The sequence below is a fragment of the Brassica napus genome, chromosome C9 (assembly GCF_020379485.1).
Source record: "Brassica napus cultivar Da-Ae chromosome C9, Da-Ae, whole genome shotgun sequence".
Classification (NCBI taxonomy): Eukaryota; Viridiplantae; Streptophyta; class Magnoliopsida; order Brassicales; family Brassicaceae; genus Brassica; species Brassica napus.
Window position 1 is genome coordinate 61,578,713 of NC_063452.1, and position 23,672 is coordinate 61,602,384.

Genomic DNA, 23,672 nt, shown 5'->3' on the forward strand with positions numbered 1-23,672 from the left:
ATTTATAAAATTTTAGATCAAATAAACAAATAAAAATATTATTTAAAATAAAATAAATAATAAAAATAATAAAAAATAAAAAATAAAAAAATAGATTAGGCGGCTAGGCGGTCATTTAGGCGGTCTAGGGAGAAAAAATCAGATATCTGATTTTTTAAACTGATTTGGCATAAATCGGAGCGGAAGAGTGACGCGTAACGCGGCTAGGCGGCCGATTTTTATAAGAGGGGTTAAAATATGTATCTATACTATCTATGAAAGATAACAAGTATTTTAAACAAAATAATATTTAGAAACTTTTTTTCTAATTATCCGACTCAGTCACGGCGCACTATCACATGAAAGCTACTTGTATGGAAAAAATACATTGACAAGACCATAAAACAGATGAGAAGCTTCATATGGCATGATAAGAAAGACACTCACATCTGTCGACGGTACTATATCATATCCTATTGATTAGCCTCGATGGGCCGTCCACGATTACATTTTCCCAATTTTATTTCACTATAATTTATTGTTACAAATGCTACTTTTGAAAAATCAATGAAAACGATGGCACAAAAAAAAAGTCAAGACCCTGAAAAATCCCCCAAAATTAACGAATCAGGCATCAAAAACAAACATTAAAAGAGACGTTCAAAGCTTTTCCTATGTTTTATTCCATTTATCTCACATTCATATATACATTGGACTCTAGGAAGAGTATTACATTATTCTCACCACACAGCTAACATGATAATCGCAAAACAAGCCAAAAAAAAAACAAAAGACACACTGAGATCTTGACTTTTCCATAGAAACATGCAATGACTTGATCATTTGTGGTGCCGATTAGAAACGAGAAGAAGGCAATGGGAGGGAAGCGAGAAAGTGTGAGAATAAGGTGAGGGATTGCGCCGGAGCAAAGAGCGGAACCTGATGACCAGCGCCTCTCACGGTGACAAAAGTTAGTCCTCCTGCGTAAGTCTCAACCCAGCCAGCCACTTCACTCTTGTGGAACCATGACCTCCATGGTGACTCCACCTTAAGTCTCATCTTCCTTAAGCTATAGCGCGTAGATGTTACTGGAAGTCTCCCATCCGTATCTCCGCTATAACCAAAAGAACCAGTCCTATTAAAATCAATTACCAAAAATTTATAGTGACTAGCTATATTTCTTTCTATATAACTTATAATATGTTTTTATAACGTAATACCTATAGAGCCAAATGCGGAGGCCACCCTTCAAGAGCTTTTGGATGATGGGAATCACCGTGGTCGGAGCTTCAGTCCATTTTATCACCGAACTAATTAAACCATGCACAAGGCGCACACATACTTTAGAACCAACCTCAAACATACTAATATTGATATAACAATTATATTCTGTATAACATACTAATTTAGTAGTATGTAAGTAATTACTCATTACCAATTGATTGTAAGATAAAATTGTGTATGATATGAACTTGTAACCCTGACCTGCAAGCTGTGTACGGGTAAGGTATGTTTGTGACGTTTGCGTGAAGTGCGACCTGCACATCTTTCCTATTGAAATATTTCTCGGCATAGTGTGGTGTGCACGGGTCGTACGCGTAAGGTAACCTACCCCAGATATCCTGACAATTCAAAACCATTATAATTTCATCAATGATTGATAGAAACTAATAAAATCAAATTATAAGAAGGTTGATGTTACGTACTTGTGAAGTGAGGAGATTATGATCAGACATAACACGCGTATGGTTTTTAGAAGATGGCGAGGAGGAGAGGCAAACGGGAGTGTAGATGCTGTATATATTGATCGCAGCGTAAGCTGTAAACCCTGTGAAACTTTTGTTGCATTGTGCCGTTAGTTTATCTCCAAACCGGCACGAGTCGTGAATGAGTTTATGAACCTCGTCCGATATTAAGGCGTGGCTCCACGCGTAGTCAACTATTCCTGCAGCGTCGGTCGCTTCATTGATCACTGGGTTTCCAATCTGCAGCGGTCAACAACCAAAGTCCATTTACGGTTTGGTTTTCTTTGAAGTTCATTTCATTCTATGTTTACTTGTATATCAAGAAACGTTGTTTTCTTGTCACGAAAGTAACCGTTGTCCGTATACATGAGGCCTTACCATGATTCCCTTGAGATTGATGCGAGAATCTCTTGTAACCTTCTTGTTCCTGTCGTGAATGACCTCCGCAAGCTGAGGAACATAGTGACCTAAGAGCATAATTATCGGTACATCTTAGCAAAAGTCCCCAACCAATATAAGCCAAAAAGAAAATGAGAAATACCAAAAAATAGCGGAAACGTTTTCAGAATTAGAAGTTTTTTACGAAGTCCTTGGGCTACGTGGCAGCAAGGGAGAGGCAAACCGAAGGGGAGAGAGAGAGTCGAGTTTTGTCTGAATTCATTTCATTTCATCTCCTTCTTCTCTCTCTCTCCACAGGCGATATCGGTGGCGAAAGAGATCGTCGCAATCCACACCATTTTCTCGTATAATCGAGTACGAAATCCGTCGAATCGAACACCCAGAAGGTTCGTGTTCCTTCCCGTACCTTAATTTTGTGATTTTCGAGTTTATTATACGATATAATTGATCTGGGTTTGTCTTCATATTATCGGAAATTCATCTGAGTATTTGTGTTTGATTCGTTTCTGCATGTTTGTTTATAGGGGAAACAAGAGTTCGGGCGCCGTTTCTCATCTTCACCGATCACTCCACACCGATCTCTCCACACCGATCTCTCCTCGATCACTCCACACCGATTTCTCCCGATCACTCCACACCGATCTCTCCTCGATCACTCCACACCGATTTCTCCTGATCACTCCACACCGATCTCTCCTCGAAACGAATCCAGGTTTGTCCAAATCTCTTGATTAGGGTTAGTTGTTTTTGGTTAGGGAATTAAGAACAGAACCAATGGTTACGAACTGAATATTGATTACTAGTTCTCATTGAATTGACTACTTGATAATCACTTGATATGGGTTTCGTATAGTTGATTAGTAGTAAGAAAGACTTGATATGTTGTTATAATTACTTGTATATTTCTGACGTAAGAAGGTGATAGAGTGGTTTACATAGAGAGAATTACTACTGTCTTCTTTGTGACTTGAAGTAGTTTGTGACATTTAAGATAGCGTATTGCCTTCTTGTTGACATTGATTACTACTGTCTCTGTTGACATTGAAGTAGTTTACATAGACTTGAAGTAGTTTACAATTGCCTCTGTTGACATTGAAATAGTTTACATAGACTTGATTACTACTGTCTTCTTTATTGTTTAGGTAAGTAGCTTTTAAGTTTAAGTTTTCATAGTTGCGTACTGTCTGTGTGGACATTTAAGTTTGGTTCAACTATAATAAGCTCGTTTGCGTGAAGAGATGTTATTAGTTTGGTCACATAAACCTTTGTTGTTGTTTGATGAGTTAATGGGAACGAGTTAGGAATCACTTCTTTATAGTTTCGTTGTTTCTGCTTTGTTCTCTTTTGTTGTTGTGACTGTAATAAGTTTGATTAGACCCCGGTAGTTTATGGTTAGGACTTTAAGAAGGTAACTTATTATTCCAAACTTCTCACAACTATTTCTCACCTATTTAAACACACAACTTCTCACCTTTGTTTTACACACATCTCTTTCTCTCATCCTCTCTTCCTCTCTTCTATCTGTTCTAATCGTAATGGATTCAAGAGATCCATTGAATCCTTATAGCCAGTCTCCTTGTTCTAGTTTCGTCGGTTTTCTTAACAGCCAGACCTTTCCTTATGAAAGTTATGGTTCTCCTCATCACTTTGGAGCATCAGACATCCCTGCTTTTAGTGAACAGCCACCAAATCCTCCAGTTGCACCCGAAAACCCACTTGTTGCCTCTAGGGAGCGAAGGAACTGGACTCCAGCCGATGACGAGGTGTTAATAAGTGGATGGCTAAACACATCTAAGGATGATGTTGTTGGCGTTGATCAAAATAAAGGGACATTCTGGAAACGAGTTGGTGAGTTCTATGCGTCAAGTTCTCATGCTAAAGCTAGTGGTGATAATCGTGAGCATCTCAACTGTAAGCAGAGGTGGCACAAGATCAATGACTACACGAACAAATTCTGTGCTGCATACGCTGCAGCTGAGAGACAGAAGAGTTCTGGTCAGAATGACAATGATCTGCTCAAGCTGGCCAAAGACATCTACTTTGCAGATCACGGGAAAAAATTCAGTCTTGACCATGCTTGGTGTGTGTTGAGTTATGAGCAGAAATGGCTCAGCCTTAACACTCCTAAGCCTGCTGGGAATTCAAAGCGAAAAGAGACATGTTCTCAAGCTTCAAGCAGCTCCGTTGGTGATCCTGAGGTCCGTCCTGAAGGAATCAAGGCGGCAAAGGCTAAAAAGAAGAATTCCACACCATTGAGGTCTCTGTCGGAGTGTCAGACCGTTTGGGAGATGAAGAAGGAGGATCTCTTGATGAGGAAGGAGGATCTCTTGATCAAGGAGAGACTAACAAAGCTTGCGATTCTTGACACACTTCTTGCCAAGAAAGATCCTCTTACTGAGCCTGAAGAAGCAACTAAGAATAAGCTGCTGGCTTTGATCTAAGTCTCCATGTTTCTTTGTTTCAACCTTTTCCATGTTTCTCTGTTAGAAATAAGTTTAAATGTTTATGTAAGCTCTATGTGTGTACGTTGTATGCTGTTAACTATGAATGAAAGTTGTTTGCTGTTTTAAGTTATGCATTGTTTTTAGTTATTGCACGCTGTTAACATTTAATTTTTCTTCTCTTTGTTCGCTGTTAACATTTTTATTTTCTTGTGTCTATTTCAGGAAACTTTATAATGGGACGCTATAGCTACACCCAGCCATCTATGTCAGAGGATTATTATGAGGATTCATCAGAGTGTGGCTATAGCTCTACAGAAGAGCTCATCCGTCAGGACCAAGAAGAGCTCAGCCGTCGGGAGCAAGAAGAACTCAACCGTAGGGAACAAGAAGAGCTCAACCGTAGTGAGCCGCCTCAATACCCACCTCAATACCCACCTCAACCAGAAGTTGAGTTCGGCTTCCCGCAGATATGCTACTGTGGTGGCGTACCAAAACTAGCAATGGCGAAGACTCTTAACAATGGGGGAGACTTTACTACACTTGTGACCAAGCTGACGATGGAGAATGCCATGTATGGAAGTGGTGGGACGTCGCCGTGATGGAGGAGATGAGGGCAAGGGATAGACACGTTCTTCAACTCAGTGAAAAGGTAGACAATCTAACCTTGTTTAGTGACTTTGAGACTGAGCAGAAATTGGTTAGGCTTGAGAACCTTGTCTGTGAGTTAGGAAATAAGAGATCAAGTTACTTCAATGGTTTTGAACTGCTTGTTGGGCTACTGATCATTGTATTAGTTATCTTAGGTGTGGTAATCTGCTTTAAGTGATTCGAGAGCTTTGTAATAGCTTCACTCTTCGGATGTAATGACTTTTGTAATAACTCCTACATAAGATGCTACTAGTCACGACAGCCTTTAGTCACAAGAGGCTAGTATCACGAGATGCTACTAGTCACGACAGCCTTTAGTCACAAGAGGCTAGTATCACGAGATGCTACTAGTCACGACAGCCTTTAGTCACAAGAGGCTACTATTAGTTTTTGGAAACAACAGTCTAGAATCACAAGATACACTCCTCTATAAATATAAGCCATAATGCATCAAATTTTTTATACCACAACAGTCCTAAAAACATTCATTCACTTTGACATTATCACACGAGAGTTTGAATCACGTCTGCTCCTCTATAAATATAAGCCATAATGCATCAATTTTTTTATACCACAATTTCCAATTCATTCACTTCTCCTCTCGTTGTATCACAAATTCTTCTTATTTTTCTTTAAAATTCTAATGGCATCATCTTCACATTATCATTATCAATACAACAATGATAGTGGTGATGATGAATTTGCGTCGATAACTGATGAGTTTTTAGGATTTAATGATCCTATTCCAGAACCAAAAGAGAGAAAAAAAAGAATTTTTATAGAGAGAGATCGGGAAGAAGGGCACAGAAGGCTTTGGAATGATTATTTTAGCGAGACTCCGACCTACTCTACCCGTTTATTCCGGCGCCGGTTTCGAATGAACAAATCTTTGTTCGTTCGTATTGTGCATCGTCTCTCCACAGAAATACCGTATTTTCAACAATCAGAAGATGCAACCGGACGGGACAGTCTTTCTCCCCTGCAAAAATGTACTGCAGCTATTCGCCTATTGGCATACGGTGGTGCGGCCGATGCCCAAGACGAATATATCCGTCTTGCTGAAACAACGGCCCGAGCTAGTTTGCACAATTTTACCGCCGGTATTATTGCCTTGTTTGGCGATGAATACCTACGACATCCCACACCAGAGGATCTGCAAAGACAACTATATATCAACGAAGAACGTGGATTCCCGAGGATGATTGGAAGCATCGACTGTATGCATTGGGAGTGGAAGAATTGTCCCACCGCTTGGAAAAGAATGTATTCACGGGGAACGGGAAAACCAACGATTGTGTTGGAGGCAGTTGCTTCAAAAGACCTCTGGATTTGACACGCTTTTTTTGGAGCTCCAGGTACTATGAACGATCTTAATATTCTTGATCGTTCTCCTGTTTTTGATGACATTATTAACGGGATCGCCCCAGCAGTAAACTATTATGTCAACCAAACGGAGTACCATCTGACATATTACCTAACAGATGGTATATATCCGAAATGGGCGACTTTTATTCAGTCTATAAAACTACCACAAACCGAAAAACAGTCATTGTTTGCTAATACCCAAGAAAGAGTTCGAAAAGATGTTGAACGTGCCTTTGGAGTCTTCCAAGGAAGATTTGCCGTTGTCAAAAATCCATCAAAAATATGGGATAAAGCAAAAATGGGAAATATTATGAAGGCATGTATCATCCTCCATAATATGATAGTCGAAGATGAACGCGATGCAAACACCATTGAGGAATTTCAAGATGAAGAGTTTTCATTCACCGTAAGAAGGCCTAAAAAGGCCGGAAATGTACTTGGCCGTCGGAAAGAAGTTTAAGATTCACATACCCATCAACAATTAAAAAGGGATTTGGTTGAACATATATGGGATAAGTTTGGACATCTCCGAAATAATAATATGTAATATTTTAATTTCTTTAAAATGAATAAAATTTGTGTTTGTTTTTATTTAAGTCTGTATTTTTTTGTCTGAAATAATAATATGTAATAATATGTTTTTCTTATAAATGAATAATTTTATCCTATTTAAACAAGTTAATATGTTTTATCTTATATTTTATAATTTTATTTATTTATATTAAAAAATTAACTTAATAACCAACCTAAAGTCCTACCAATAATCCAACAATTTACCAAAGTCCCACAAATAAGTTCTCATTCACAAATATTAATAAAAAAACTTGGGGACATGAGAAAAAGTCTCAGGGATAATTATGCTCTAAGAAAAAAAAAATCGCTATGTAGTCGTGTATATTATTTTCTGTTTATTTATATATAGAGAGATCTTTTATAAAATAAAAACTCTCCTTGAAAATCCTTCAAAACCAAACTAAATTTCAGACTTTTGATTCTTTTATTATATATACATTTTTTTTAATTAAACAAGTGTTTTATTTGTATATTATAAAAATCATAAATAAAGTAAATGAGTATTTTACCTGCATAACTCTCTCCGGTGATGTAAAACTCGTTTGAACGAAACTCGGGGAATTTCTTGAACCAGTTGATCAAAAACACAAGAGAATCCTCTGCAGTAACTTGATCTCCTAGGTTTTGAAGATCAGTTGAGTTATTACTGTACGAAAATCCAACGCCTACCGGTGCTTCCAAGAACAAGATATTGGCCTCTGCACAAACATTGATTTATTAAAATGTATACATAAATGTATTCATTATCTTCAAATGGTAATTTCATTATGGTAATGTTCGTTGTACCTTTGTTCCAAGAGAATTCATTGAAGGTGAGGTTGCCACCTTTGGTATGGACCAGAAACGGGCCTAGTTCTTGTGCAGCACCAGTGGCGATCGCTGAGCAACCAGGTCCTGTGCAAACATCTCAATAAGTACCAATCAACAATTTAAATCGTTAAAATATATGAAGAACCTTATATTTTGTTAAAATATTATTGTTTCTATAACTTCTATAGAAAAAGGGTGTAAGATGATTCAAATTTTTGAGTCTTTTGTCGTCTTCTTATTTGTAAAAGATAATATAAATCAGATAGTTATTTGTTGAAAGGCGTGACTAGGGAGCTTTTGACCCAATGATGGTGGGAATTTTGAAATTTACGATAAATATAATCTATTACAAATATCAAATATGTGACGAGACACATACGTACATATGTAGAGAGGGAGATAGAGAGACTGACCTCCGTTGAGCCAGAGGACTAGAGGACGGCGAGCGGTGTTTTGCTGAGCTTCGAAGAACCAGTAGAAAAGTGACTTCTGCTTCTGTCGAGGCCCGAGATTCATGTACCCGGAGTAATGTCTGAAGTTAACCGGTGGTTGACCCGGTAAACCGGTAACCAGGTCATCCTCCTTATTACCACAAGCTATCACCGGCAACACCAGAATGCACAGCAGCCAGAGTGCGTTTTTCTCCATCGTTAAACGCTCTCGCCTCTTTGTTTACAAATCTTCTGAACATAATTTGAGGCCAAACGCCTTTTTTTATAATTGGTGATGATATATATTAATATAACCTTAGTCACCACGATAATTCTTTTTCATATCGACACATCACGAACGTCGCGGTTGCGATACTTAAAAAATGTAATTAATTGGTTGGTGTTTGCTGTTGTTATTTGAACTTTCTGAATAGATCTTTCAATGATCGGCGTTTTCATACTTTTCTCCCCTTTGTCTGTCTTTTTGTGTTGTAATCATAGATACTTTATTTTTAGTCCATGTTCGTTGTTACATCTTTCTCGTTTAAATTTCTTGAAAATTTTCACATTGAATCTAGCAGCAATTTGTGTTACTACTATTTCAAATAGGAGTGGGCAAAACATCCGAATCCGAAGAACCGAACCGAATCCGATCTGAAAAGTAATACCGAATCCGAACTGAAATTGATTAAATCTGAACAAATTTTGGTATCTACACAACTGAAACCGAACTCGATTTCAACCGAAATATTTCGGGTACCCGAATATATCAGAAATAGATTTATATACCTAAATATTTTACTTATTTTTTAGATTTAATGTATATTAAAAACATCCAAAATATTATATACTTTAAAGTTGTCCAAAATATTTGAAAATATGTACAAATAGTGGAAAATAAATGTCTAAAATAACTAAAATACATTCAAAATACCAAAAATACTTGAAATATCTATTAATCTTATATCCAAATATTCAAACCAAACCAATTTATATGTTAATTTTATGTCTTTTGAAATATGTTATTCAAATTTATTTGTTATTTATTATTTTGTTTATAGATTTTGAAAAATTTTAAGCATATAATAAGTTTTAAAAAATTTAAAATATTTTAAATGGGTTATCCGAATCCGAACTGAACTCGAACCAAAATTTAAAAATATGGGACTGAAATCTTTGAACCCGAAATCCGAATAGATCCGAACCGAACCGAGATGGTACCCGAACGACGTCTAATTTCAAATATCAACAATCTTTTGAGCCCAAAAGTATTAAGAGACCCACACGTTTTAAGCCCAAAACGGGATGAAATGGATCTCTAAATATGTACAGGTGAAAAATGATTGGTTCAAAAAGCAAAATCTCCACATATTTTATTGGGTAACATTGCCTGGGTTATCGAGAAAAAGCTAAATGAAGAAGTCCGACGGAGAAGTTAGAAACGTGGACACTACGATACTTATTTTTCTTCTTTTGAACTTTACTTTGGTTTTATTAATTTTATCTTTGTGTTTCATTAAATTAATCCATTTTATCAAGATGAATCTTTCGTCCTAATCTATCTACCGTCTTGGATAATGTGGTTCGTTATTGTATACACGGTTTTGTTCATACGTCTGAATTCATGATGTAATCGGACACGTCTGCTCTCTCACTGTTTTTGAATATTCCAATCTATACCGCCTTACGGCCTTAGGACATGTGATTGACCATGTAATGCATTTTCCAACAATAAATCTAGTTTAACATTTATAATCTTATCTTGTAAAAATATCTTTTACTGTCAGCTATTTTCATTAAGCTACATTGATCTGTCAGAATAGTATTAGTTCTTTCTACTGGGAGAGTGGGGGAATATAATCTTAAGTCTAGAATACAAATATCAACAGTGGGAACAAATTCTCTATTTCTTGCTTAATCATGTTTCTCGTTGGATAAAGACATTACTAGTATTTCCCCTTTTGGTTCAATAATATGTTCTTAATTTATTTTCTTTTAAACGTAGCTATAATTAATTTTTGCTTGTATTTTTCACTTTTAATTTATCTGTTTCCTCAGAAAAATAATCCATAACACTTTTTTTTTGTGATATTTGTACACCTCACTTTACTTTTTTTTTGAATGAAATGTTAAATTTATTCAAGAAAAAAACTCCTTTTGTACAATATAATGTATGTAACTTAAGCCAAAAGTTATACTAATATACACTTCACTTTACAATAATAAATATCCATCCAAATTTTGGTAGTAATAAAGTATGTTACCGTGATTCGAAACTGTGTCAATACTGATAGCATTATTTTAATCAAAATAAAAAAAGGATAAAACCCAACCGTTCCGAGCGATATTTCAAAGTCTTCGCACGAATGCACAGTTTCTCTTTCATTCAATTCGACTTCAATGGCGAAAATCGATGAGAGAGCCCGAGAAAGAAACGTGCCTTCTTCGTATTTTCTAGGATGTTTTGGATTTTCCCGTAAAATATACTCCGACAAGGGGATGGTTGAGACGGAGAGGGGTGGTGAGATGAATACGAAGATGAAGAAGAATAAGAAGCCAAGTCGGTGGCTTCTATGTTCTAAGTTTCGCTCGAAGAACAGAGAGATCAAACCGGCGCCGATCGAGGAAACGGAGAAACAGACTTTGAGTGTGGAACATGAAACTGATAAGAAGAAACCCGTCCCGCTGATAAGTCGTATGGCTGATCGTAAGAATATTCCGGCTGATGAGAAGACCGCCGTGAATCATGAAACAAAAGAGGTATCTTTCATAGATTCTCAAAAGACTTCTTCACGTTTTTGTTTTTTTTTTGTCAAAAATCATTTTCAGTCAATTAAACTTCTTTGATGTCCAATTTGATTTTTGAAACGTTTGTGAATCTTCTGAAGCGACATTAAATCGTTTTATGATTTTAATCCTACATTTTTTTTTTTTTGAAAATTTTATTCTTGTCGTTCGTTGTTTACTTATTCAGACAAAACCGAAGGACTTGCAAGTCGTAACCACCGACCGATCAAAACCCACTGAGCCTTCCTCCAGAAGAGACACGTGTCCTGAACGTATATCGAACTCAACCCGTTATGGGAAACTCGACATGAAACCGTCTCGGGAGAAAAACGGGTCACGGGTCGAAAAGTTTGACCCGGTGATTGGTATTTCGGTCATTGTATTGACACTGGTGATTATGTTAGTTTGGGGTCGGCTCTGTGCGATTCTATGTACATCCGCTTGGTGTTACTTTCTGCCTCGTCTCAGAGACGCAGCCGCGTTAGCAAAACGCAAACGCAGCGGTAGCGACGGTTCTTCGTGTTTGCCTGATTTGAATTCAGAGTCGTATAAAAGAAAAGTCGTTATGGACGGGTTTCTTGGCCGGCAAAATCGCGTTTCATTGTCGTGACGATCTCTCTTTTTTTTTTTTTAATATGTTTCTATATTATAATGGGGTTGGTCAAACATTTTTTTGTTTTGTTTTCTTAAGCAAACAGTGTATCCGTTTAATAACGATGATTGATCGATTGTGAATGGATACATTAAGTGGATAGTATATTATCTGTGGTTTTTTGTTAGTCAATATTTAGCAGCCGTGTTCGTTACTCTAGAGTGTTCGTTGTACTCACTACTCAAAATATTTTATAAGTGTTTCTTATAATTTATGTACTTAATGGAAATGCCGGGACAGAATAGCCTAGTGGTAACACTAGAGTGAACTGGATCCCAAGGCACCTGGGTTCGAGTCCTCTGGGATTCCGGAGACCGCCCGTGACAAAAAAAAAAAAAAAAAAAAAAAAAAAATGTACTTAATGGTAATATATACTACCCGAAAGTAAGATGTTTTAGATTTTTTTCTTGTTCCACAAAGATAGATTTTTATATTGTTAAGGTACTTTTTTATACTTTTGAGCAACATTAATTGAGAATATTTGAATTGATTAAATTTCATTGGTGGAAAGTTATTGGAAAGTGCATAATAAAGTAAAAAATTAATTAAATTATAAATATTTATTAAATTTTTAATAAACGTGCATATTCTAGAAAATCTTACTTTCAGGAACAGAGGAAGTATATTGGAAACCCGATCAGAAAGTACAAGAGTTTGATGTTGATGGTCGTCTTGCTTCATGTTGCTTCTCTCCTTCGTGTAATTTATCGATCTTGCCTGTAACCGTGCAATCCTTTAGCTTATAATTTGGTCATCTCCAAAATCTCAATGCATATAAAGTAACAATAATGATCGCCAATAATAATGACCACACGGATATGGGCTATTGCTTTCGGCTCATTTGAATGCCCAGGAGAAGGTTTATCCGTGGGCTGTACCTCCACCCGGGGGTTATGTCTGTGTCTTTAATAGATCCGGGTTTAACTATTTTTTTTGTCAAAAAAAAAAAACAATAATGATCGCATCTGTAGACTACAGCATTTATATTTGTGCGCAAAGAACGTTGTTTGGTTTTATATTTGTTTATTCGGTCTGGTTCCCACGTTTTTCCGTTCTTTGAATAGATGTAAATTTCGTGACAGTGACATAGTATAAAACATTTAATACATCGTATGACCAAAGTCTCAGATATCACCATTAATCTTTGCTCTTTTTTTGGGTTCGTTTGCCTCACAATAATTCTCTATCTTGATTTTTTTTTAAAGCTAAATGCTTATATTAAAATTAAAGGTCCAATGAGCTAAGTCGGTTACAACCGAAAAGATTCTCAACAGTAAGCTGATAAACGAAAATAACTAAAACATGACGAATATAGATGTGGCTAAGGAGAGAAGAGACTCATAGAGAAGCTTTACTTGTAATCCTAAAACCCGCGTTCGGAGGAACGCAAAGAAATTAGAGTTGACGTTGAATGACCCAACCAATGGGTTATGATAGCAGTCGAAAACCGTCTCTAAAGAAACTTAGATCTCCCGATGTTGCAGTAAAGAGTGGAGAGGCTGTCGGAGTAGGACTACACACATAGTCGTCGACGGTACAGCCTCTAATTGATAGTAGTGGACAGAATCTGGAGATACTAAGTTTAGGTGACGTTGCAGTGAGATGCGGAAAGGTTGCCGGAGTAGGACTACACCTAGAGTTGTACGGAACAACCTTTGAAATTAAATGAACGTATACCCGACAAAGCACGGTGAGGCAGCACATTCGCCTATTGGATTGCAATGTCTCGAGAAGCTTTGATGTAGGACTCTTAGGATCAGAAACAATGGACCAGACCCAAACAGATCCGCACAAGAACCCAATCAGAGACTTTAACGAGGACATTATTTGAAATGAGGTTTGTGCTAGTGGAAGAGAAGCTGCAGTAACCGGTTATTGGTGTACCGGCACACATACACAGATCTCGAAAGCAAGATGTGTGAGCAGACGTGGATAATGGGTCTTTAGAGACCCAACCATGTGCAAAGCTCAACCACATCCATACAATAAGAGCTCTGTGATGAGCGGGGTATGTTTGAGCGGAGATGGTGTCGATGGTGGAGAGGTGGTGAGGTGTAACGATGGTACGTGGAGGTGGGGTTGTGCTGTTAGAGAAGCTTCGACGGTCTGGAGCCGGTGATAGATTATTAACGTTAAAATAGTACTGCCAGCGGAACCGCAGTGAACGGTGACTCCGAAGGTGAGGAAGAGGGGCTTTCACTGCAGCGGTCACTAGGAGGAGGAGCGTGAGAGGTTGTGACGAAGTGAAGGCGAGAGGGTCCGAGAAAAAGCGGAGCAAAACAAAAGATTTGCAAGAATAAAGCTGACTCCACCGATGACTATGGTGGTCTGAGACGGCGAAGGGAGCATATCTGGCGAGCTCACCCTCCAGTTTAGTAGATTTGGAGCTTCTGGTAACATTGAGAGGAGTGGCGAGAAGGAGCGTGGTGGTGGACTTGGCGACGAGGGGGGGGGGGAGCGTGGGAGACGGTGGCGACGAAAGGGGAAGAAGAGTTGACGACAACAAGGGGAGCGTGAACGGGGGAGATGAGCATAAGAGCGTGAACGGCGGAGATGCAGAGTGGAGCGGCGGCGGCGGTCGAAGAGATGGTGATGACGAGGATAAAGTAAAGAGATCCGGCGAAAAAACTTGCGACAAAACGAAGTAAAGACATGGTGTGACGCGTCTTGGTGTTTAGCGAACAAACGGCAACGCGGGCGAACTAAGCCGCCGCGGGCGTCGGGAGAGTGACAGTGAATACGGCGCTTCGTAACACGTGTATGGGAGCAAAGTTTCGAGGGCGAACTAGTTTTGCGATAGATTTATTCTCTCTATCTTGATCATGCTTGCAACAATAGTCAATTTAATAACATCATATTCTTACCGGCTTAGATGGGGGACAAGCTATAGAGGTGCCATCAGCCAATCAGAGACAGTCATGGCCCAAAGCAGATGAACCATCTGGTTCCGGCTGCCATTGTAACGGATATTTAACCAAGATTTGTCTTCAGTCTACTAGTCAAATATATATTTTATAAGAAGTAAAATCAAATCAAACTTTGAACCCAAATTCTTTTATTGGCAGATTCAAAGCCGGTTCTGCGATAACTTCATATATAGTATTTCTCATGTTCTGATAAATAATTTTTTTCAATTATATATGTATTTTTTTTTTCTGATCAAATATATGTATTTTAATTTAAAACCAAAATATTAGATTAAATAGGATAACTTATATATATATATATATATATGTGTATATTTTGTTTTGATTGTAAAATTTATAAAAGTTATATCTTATTATATAAAGCTTGGTTCTTCAAAGTTGCTAATTAACATGATCGCGACACATGTCAATTATATATTTAGGATTATGACATGTGTTAATCTATCTCATAATTAAAAATATATACTAAGATATTAACAAAAACGAATTTTATTAAAAATCTTATTATATATATATTATGTAATAGTAATTTTCCTTTTTTAAAATCTTAATCAAAAGATAATTGCAAAATATTATTTAATAATAATTTTCCTTCTAATATTGTGACAGTTGTTTAAATATATAATGATTAAAAATATATAATAAGATAATAAAAATGAATTTTGAAAAAACTACTTTTAAAAATTATTTAATAGTAGAATAACAAAATAATCTGTTAGTCAGCGATCTAGGGCACCGATGCCTTCACGAAGATGGGATCCGGGTATTGGAGTTGGAGTTTGTCTTGCTACGATCTGGCAAGATCACATCACTGATTCGGGGAATCAGGATTTTTATTTGGTTACATTGGGTAGGGATTTGGGTATCGACAAGGATTATCGGAAGTTTGAGGAAACTTTGGATTGGGTTTCAATGGCGGTGGATTCAGATCAATTCTCAGATCGAATCGCGGATCTACACAGGTTATCTCACGGATTCTGTTATATTAATTACTTTCTTCATGGAAATCGATCCGCAATATTATCAATTTGGGTTTTTCGGGGTATGGCTTTCACGATTCTGTTGGGATTTGAAATTGGCAAGAATCAATCTGTGGCGATACGGGTTTATGGGGGAATATTTTCTCACGGAGTTTATGGAAAATTCGAATAAGTATAATAGGATTGTAGGAGGGTCTCTCTGTTGTATCATCCTCATCTTATCATTCATTGATATTAAAACACGAAAGTTGTTTCTTTTTGTTCTGACCATGACACAGAGTCAGCTATTGAGTCACGGTGAGGACCTGAGGAACGGCGAGGGCACTCGCAAGCGATTGAAGATTTCGGTGGCGCATTTTGACAACTCGGCCCTAATCAAAACCTACGCCAAAACTTTGATTGGGAGGTGTATGAATCCGGATGAACAAGAGATGAATGCTTTGTTCACAAACCTTCCAAAGATTTGGAAATCGGAGGAGAAGGTCACGGGGACCGATTTGGGCTTTGGCAAGTTCCAGTTCGATTTCAAGACTGAGGAGGACCTTGAAGGGGTTTTGAAGCACCAACCTTATCACTTCGACTTCTGGATGCTCTCCTTGGCGAAGTGGCAACCAAGGCAGTCTAGGTCTTTCCCTTCGGAGATCATGTTCTGGATCAAAGTCATTGGAATTCCGCTTGAGTTCAGGACGGTCCCTACTTTTGAGAGTATTGGAGGCGCGTTGGGACGGGTGGCTGCGGTGGATACGGTTCATAATAGGGTTCAAGTGGTGATGGATGCTTTTAAGGAGCTGTGTTTTGAAACCACCGTGGATTTTAAAGGAGGAGAGTTCTATGATGGTGAGGAAGCGGCGGTATCATTGCGATATGAGAAACTTTTTGGTTTCTGCAAGCTTTGTGGTAGTCTCTGTCACAAGGACGAGCTATGCCCACTTAATTTGAAGAATTTAAAGGTCAGTCCAGAGCGGAAAAGAGGAAACAGAGAAGGCGCTGGGGTTTGGTCTGATGGGAAGCACCATGATGATGGAGCTCAAAGCTATAAAGGGGTGGTTATAAATGGTAATATGGGCCCACCAAATAAGGAAAGAGATAGTAGGGAGTACTACGGGAAGGGCAAGGGCAAGATGTATGAGGAATCAGATTCAAAATGGGTGAAGGTTGCGGAACGAGGATCTAGGAGACCTCCCAATCATTATGGAAACTACAGAGGAGACAGAGAGAGCTCTAGTTACAACAATGCGCGCAGAGGAGATGGGAGGAGGGGTGGTACAGGGGGGGAAGGCGGGGCTTATACGGTACACACTAAAGTGTCTTCAGGGCAGGTACGAGAGGAGCAACGTCAGAGGTCTTTACCTCAGGAAACTCGAGAAGAAGGAGAGATTAAGAGTACCGAAACCGAGGATGTGAATTTGGCGTCTGCAGGTTTCCAACTAGAGCTTGCTAAGACACAGACGGAGGCAACGGAAGGGATTATGGAGGTTACTGACGTGGAAAAAGGTCTACTTGAGGTGCAAGGAATGGTGGAGAAGCAGGATGCACTAACAGATGATGTTATGAAAGATATTGACATGGAGATGGATGCTATCAATGCTAACCTGCTGAAGAATGGTATGGATATGGAGGCAGAGGACGAGTTTCAGACCCTCTCGGAGGAGGAAGCGGAGCAAGCCCTTGGGGATCAGATAGTGCATACTCACGCACAGGAGGAGGAGGAGTTGGGTAATGGTGATGGGGCTCTCAACGATGACACGGGGGCAGGGGATATGGGGACAAGGCAAAGCTCTCGTAAACGCTTATTCAAGCCTCCTATTAGCACTGCTGGGAGTAATAAGATGAGGATGGCGAGCGCGCTTCTCTCTCCGCGTAAAAGAGCTGTAGCAAAAGGAGGCTCTCGTCAGGGAGATAGCAGCAAGCAACTGGACAACAAGGGTCCTTCAAACCCGAAACCAGCTAATTTGAAATTCTAAGTTTATGGATCAAGAGTATGCAATAAAAATCCTAAGAGTATGGGTATTTGTGGTTGTTTCTTTAATTATTATATCTTATGTTATGAGCATGTTTGGTTTATTTGGTTTTCATGGGGTTCAGGAAGAAGTCTTTCTGCGTTTCCTTTTGGTTTTTGTCAAACGTTGGAATAAAACTATCTTATTATGGTTACGGTTATACGTATTTATTCGTTTTGGTGAAGATGGTCTGTTATCGTTGCATTGGAATGTGGGAATGGTTTGGTGGTTTCTTGCGGCTTATTGGTTGAGTGAATTCTCGGGTCTTGGAAACCGGCAGAGAAAGTTGATAATGAACAAGGATTGGGGAATCATTGGGGTGGTTTGCTATGCCACTAGGTGGGCTCCTCTTTTATATATAGCTTTGCTTTACACAGCTTCGAGAAGAAATGATATGTACACTGGTTTGGTGGGTCTCTCGAATGCAACTAAAAAGTGTACAAATAAATATGAGGCTCCCACACGATATGTTTTTGGCAGTTTTGGTCTTGGGGCACTATTAAACAAAATGGTGGTTTCGTGGCTGAGGGTCTTTGGGATTAGATCATCCCTGCTGATTTGTCAAGCTCCAATTTTATGGTTTGAAAGAATAATGCAGGTTCTTCTATATATAAAAATCTTAAGATGGAAATGCAAAGACGTCGGAACTTATGGGATAGCTTATAATTTTTTTGGGAATATTTTTGGTATATGGGCAATACAGGGTTTCCTTATCCCTGATTATTCAGCCCACGGGTGCGAATCCTTAATACTTTTTTAATGAGAGCTTTAAGTTGGAACTGTAGAGGAATGGGAAGTAAATGGACAATGAGTTATCTGCGAGAGATATGGCACAAACATAAACCAGATTTTCTTTTTTTTATCAGAGACCAAACAGGAGTATGACTTTGTACACAGATTTCAATTACATTCTGGTTTTGATAATCTGGTTACAGTGGAACCAAATGGAAGGAGTGGTGGTCTAGCACTTTTCTATAATAATGAGTATCAAGTTAACATACTCTATTCAAGTAATCGAATGATAGATGTGGAGGCGGTGGCTTTGGGGAAAAAGGTGTTTCTCACATTTGTTTATGGAGATCCGGTTCAACAAATGAGGGAACAAGTGTGGGAAAGATTAACTAGGTATGGCATTGCAAGATCTGAGCCCTGGTTTATTATTGGTGATTTAAACGAGATTACGGGAAATCATGAAAAAGATGGAGGAGCTTTGAGAAGTGCGGATTCTTTTATCCCCTTTAATAACATGATAAGAAATACTGGACTTCTGGAATTTTCGGCTAGGGGAAACAAAATGTCGTGGCAGGGGAGAAGAGGAAAAGGAAAAGGGGCAGTGACTGTAAGGTGTCGGTTAGATCGCGCTCTAGCAAATGAGGAGCTGCATACTCTCTTTCCCTGTTCTTACACAGAATATCTAGGTTTGGTGGCATCCGATCATCGACCAGTGGTGGCGTATCTAGACAATAAAGTTCACAGAAGGAAAGGGCAATTTCGGTTTGATAAGAGATGGGTAGGGCAAGAGGGGCTTCTGGAATCCATTACGATGGGTTGGTCAGATGATAGGATACATAGCGAGGATGATATAGTAGCAAAAATTAGCAATTGTCGACATGAAATTGCAAAATGGCAGAAAAATAATCCACCTTATGGCAAGGAGAAAATAAGCGATTTACAAAAGGCCCTCGAAGAGGTTCAGACAGATAATGCTAGGTCACAGGAGGATATTGTGGAGGTCTCCAGGAAGCTACAAGAAGCTTATAAGGATGAAGAAGATTATTGGCACCAGAAAAGTAGGAATATGTGGTATTCTTCGGGGGATCTAAATACCAAGTTCTATCATGCCTTAACTAAGCAACGACGAGTTCGGAATAGGATTGTTGGCTTACATGATGCTGCGGGGAACTGGATTACAGAAGATATTGGAGTGGAAAAGGTGGCTGTTGACTATTTTGAAGAGCTGTTTAGTACCACTTCGCCGACAGGATTTGATAGTTTTCTCTCAGAGGTAACAACGGGTATCACTCCTCAGATGAATCAACGATTGTTGAGAGTGGCGACTGAGAGTGAGGTAAAAGAGGCTTTATTTATGATGCATCTAGAGAAGGCGCCAGGACCGGATGGTATGACGGCTCTTTTTTTTCAGCATTCCTGGCATATCATTAAGAATGATTTGGTAACAATGGTAAATAATTTTTTGGTGTCTGGGGACTTGGATCCACGGTTAAATATTACTAATATATGTATGATCCCAAAGACGGAGAGGCCTACTAGGATGACGGAATTGAGACCCATTAGTCTATGTAATGTCGGGTATAAAATTATCTCGAAGGTTCTGTGCCAGCGGCTGAAACTTTGTCTGCCGTCTCTTATTTCGGAAACGCAATCGGCATTCGTGGCAGGGAGGTTGATAACTGATAATATTCTTATAGCTCAGGAGATGTTTCATGGATTACGGACTAACAAATCATGTCAAGGAAAATATATGGCAATTAAAACGGATATGAGCAAAGCGTATGATAGAGTGGAATGGGACTTTATTAAAGCTTTACTAGAGAAGATGGGTTTTGATCTTCATTGGATTAAACTAATGATGGAATGCATATCATCGGTTCAATATCGGGTTTTACTAAATGGACAACCAAGGGGCCTTATTATTCCTAATAGAGGGCTACGGCAAGGAGATCCGTTATCTCCTTATTTATTTATTTTGTGTACTGAGGCGTTGATTGCAAATATTAAAAAGGCGGAGGATGGGAAACAATTGACAGGAATGAAGGTAGCTCGAGCATGTCCTTCCATTTCACATCTACTGTTTGCGGATGATAGTCTTTTTTTTTGTAAAGCCCAGAGAGAGGAATGTCAAACTATTCTCAGAATCTTAAAGGAATATGAGATGGTGTCAGGTCAACTCATCAATTTTGAGAAGTCTTCAATCCAATTTGGACATAAAATTGAAGAGTCCAACAGACAGGAAATGAGAGACATCCTGGGCATTCAGAATCATGGAGGAATGGGAACTTATCTAGGATTACCAGAAAATCTTGGGGGTTCAAAGGTTCAGGTTTTTAGTTTCGTGCAGGATAGACTAAACAAACGGGTTAATGGCTGGACTTTTAAGTTCTTTACAAAAGGAGGAAAAGAGGTGATTATTAAATCGGTGATTACGGCATTACCAAATCATGTGATGTCCTGCTATCGATTGCCTAAGGCAACCGTAAAGAAACTGACAGGTGCGGTAGCCCAATTTTGGTGGAGCCCCGGGGGAAGTACGAGAGGTATGCATTGGAAATCTTGGGATAAAGTATGTGTTAGCAAGGAGGAAGGAGGACTGGGTTTTAAAGACATCACTGATTTCAATACAGCGATGCTTAGTAAACAGTTTTGGCGATTGATCGAGAAGCCAAATACTTTATTTTCTCGAGTTTTTAAAGGTCGATATTTCAGGAATGCCTCACCCCTGGAACCGATTCGCTCATACTCTCCGTCATATGGATGGCGGAGTATTACATCAGCTAGATCTCTGGTTAGCAAAGGACTAATCAAACGGGTGGGATCAGGATCTTCTATCTCTGTATGGAATGATCCTTGGCTCCCAACCACTCGCCCGAGACCAGCAAATAAAAACCAACACAATCTTTACCATGACCTCACAGTGGCTTCTCTTATAGACCCCACTTTGGGAATTTGGAACTCGCAGGCACTTCAGGCTCTAGTGGACCCACAGGATGTGAAAATTATCGAGAGTATACGACTGAGTAGATATCAGTTGGAGGATAAAGATGGATGGCATTTCACAACAAATGGGAAATACACGGTTAAATCGGGATATCAGGTAGAACGAGTTTACCCGGATAGAGCAAAACCACCAGCATTTTTTGGACCTACGGTCGATGGTTTGAAATCCTTCTGCTGGAAAGTCAGGTGTCCACCAAAGCTTAAACATTTTCTCTGGCAGTTGGTGACAGGTTGTATAGCGGTTAAGAAAAATTTACAAGCGAGAGGGATAACTGGCGATATATGTTGTACAAGGTGAGGAGCTGAGGAGGAATCGATAAATCATGTGTTTTTCGAATGTCCTCCAGCACTTCAGGTTTGGGCTCTCTCAAAGATACCATCAAATCCAACTATATTTCCCACACAATCTCTTTTTGCAAATATGGATCATCTTTTCTGGAGAGTCTTGCCGCAGTTAAATGATCATCAGTTTGCATGGATACTATGGTATATCTGGAAAGGAAGGAATAGTAAGGTCTTTAGTAATCTGGATATTGATCCTAGGGATACGCTCAAATTGGCGGAAACAGAATCAACCCTTTGGGCTGAAGCCCAACTAGTGAATGAACAGAGGATGGTCCCACATGAAGAGATTAGGTCTTCACTGTTAAATCCAGGACGATGGTGTTTCACAGATGGTTCCTGGAAAGAGAAAGATACTTTCTCCGGCCAGGGTTGGCACAACACTTTAGAAGGCTTCGCTGGGTTGCTGGGGGCGAGGAATGTTCGGGCTAGCCTTTCTCCTCTCCATGCGGAGATGGAAGCATTACTCTGGGCTATGGAATGTATGAGAAATTTACGGCAATCTCAGGTTACGTTTGCAACGGATTGTTCTCAATTGGTGAAGATTGTTTCAGAACCAGAAGAGTGGCCAGCTTTTGCAAGTTATTTGGAAGACATCAAAAATCTGAGAGCAAGTTTTCTCCAATCAGAGATCGTTCATGTACCAAGAGCGCAGAATACAAAGGCGGATAGCCTAGCACGCAGTGTTAGGATTCAGCCGTCTTTCGTCGTTCACATGGATCAATATCTCCCGGCTTGGTTTACAGAGTCTGTATGAGTTTGTAAAGTTGACGACAAAAAAAAAAAAAAATTATTTAATAGTAAAAACGATTAAAAAAATATTTAGTAGTAATTGTTTTAGAAATTCTCCTTTTTCAAAATCCTAAAAAATAGTTTTGAAAACAATTTATCTAATATAATTTTTCTTTTCTAAACTTTTAATGAAAATATAATTATAAAAGATTATATTGAGATTGGTTCTTCAAAATTGCTAATTTACATGATTGTGACACATGGTAGTTATATATTTAAAAATGTGATGTGTGTTAAACTATATCATAATCAAAAATATATATACTAAAATAATAAAAACATTTTTTCTTAAAATTTAATTATAAATATTATTTAATAGTCTTATTATTATTATTTTTACTATTATTATTATTATTATTATTACTGTTTTTATTATTATATTTCATTATAATGTTTGTTTTAAAAGATACTAAAGATAGAGAACTATAAAAGATAAACATTAACTTTTAAGAAACAAATGTTAAACAAAAACGAATTGTAAAATGCTACAAGTATAATAAATTATTTAATAAAAACATGAAGAAAAACTAAATTTAAAATAAATAATATTAATTTTTTAAAAGCATAATTAAAAGAAAATTGTAAAAGTACTCTTATTATTATCTTATAAGTAAATAACTTTCCTTTTTTAATAGATAATTATATGTTAAAAAATAATGACAAAAAATAGCTACAAATATTTTACATCTATATTTAGGTTTAAGCTTCCACATATTATTTTTACAAAACACAATAGTATTTATATGAAAAGTATTATATGAGTATTTTCTTTTAATTTCTTGATACAACTCAACTTTTTATTATTTTTATTACATCTTATGATGCTAGCATAACTTTTAATTTTGTTTTTATTGTGGTACATGAGTATGTGTGAATATGATAAATATGTATTTGTATGTATAAGATAAAATATATAAATAATTAAACAGAAATTTTCTATTTAAAATAAAATAGTTGTATAAAATCTAAAAGAAATAAAATAATTAATTTCTTTTTCAAAAGTCTAAATAAAATAAAAACGTAAAACTAATCATATTTTTTTATAATTAACTAACTTTACTTT

The 23,672-nt window shown here is 38.0% G+C and overlaps 2 protein-coding genes across 3 annotated transcripts; one reads left to right on the forward strand and one right to left on the reverse strand.

Annotated features, from left to right (window-relative positions):
* Positions 1–632: 632 nt before the first annotated feature.
* LOC106404593 (serine carboxypeptidase-like 35) lies at positions 633–9,093 on the reverse strand. Of its 2 annotated transcripts, none has more exons than XM_013845301.3 (8): positions 8,377–9,093; positions 7,940–8,047; positions 7,663–7,851; positions 2,103–2,191; positions 1,686–1,964; positions 1,465–1,601; positions 1,200–1,289; positions 633–1,114 (listed from the first exon to the last, which is right to left on the reverse strand). In XM_013845301.3, exons 1-8 carry the CDS (start codon positions 8,609–8,611, stop codon positions 835–837), a joined length of 1,407 nt encoding a protein of 468 aa, XP_013700755.1. In that variant the 5' UTR covers positions 8,612–9,093; the 3' UTR covers positions 633–834. The 2 variants fall into 2 exon arrangements, with proteins under 2 accessions (XP_013700755.1, XP_013700756.1); XM_013845302.3 differs by having other exon boundaries at positions 633–1,093; positions 8,377–9,089.
* Positions 9,094–10,248: 1,155 nt separating this feature from the next.
* On the forward strand, positions 10,249–11,992 carry LOC106404970 (uncharacterized protein At5g23160-like). Its single transcript, XM_013845600.3, has 2 exons — positions 10,249–11,154; positions 11,369–11,992. Exons 1-2 carry the CDS (start codon positions 10,795–10,797, stop codon positions 11,789–11,791), a joined length of 783 nt encoding a protein of 260 aa, XP_013701054.1. The 5' UTR covers positions 10,249–10,794; the 3' UTR covers positions 11,792–11,992.
* Positions 11,993–23,672: the final 11,680 nt, after the last annotated feature.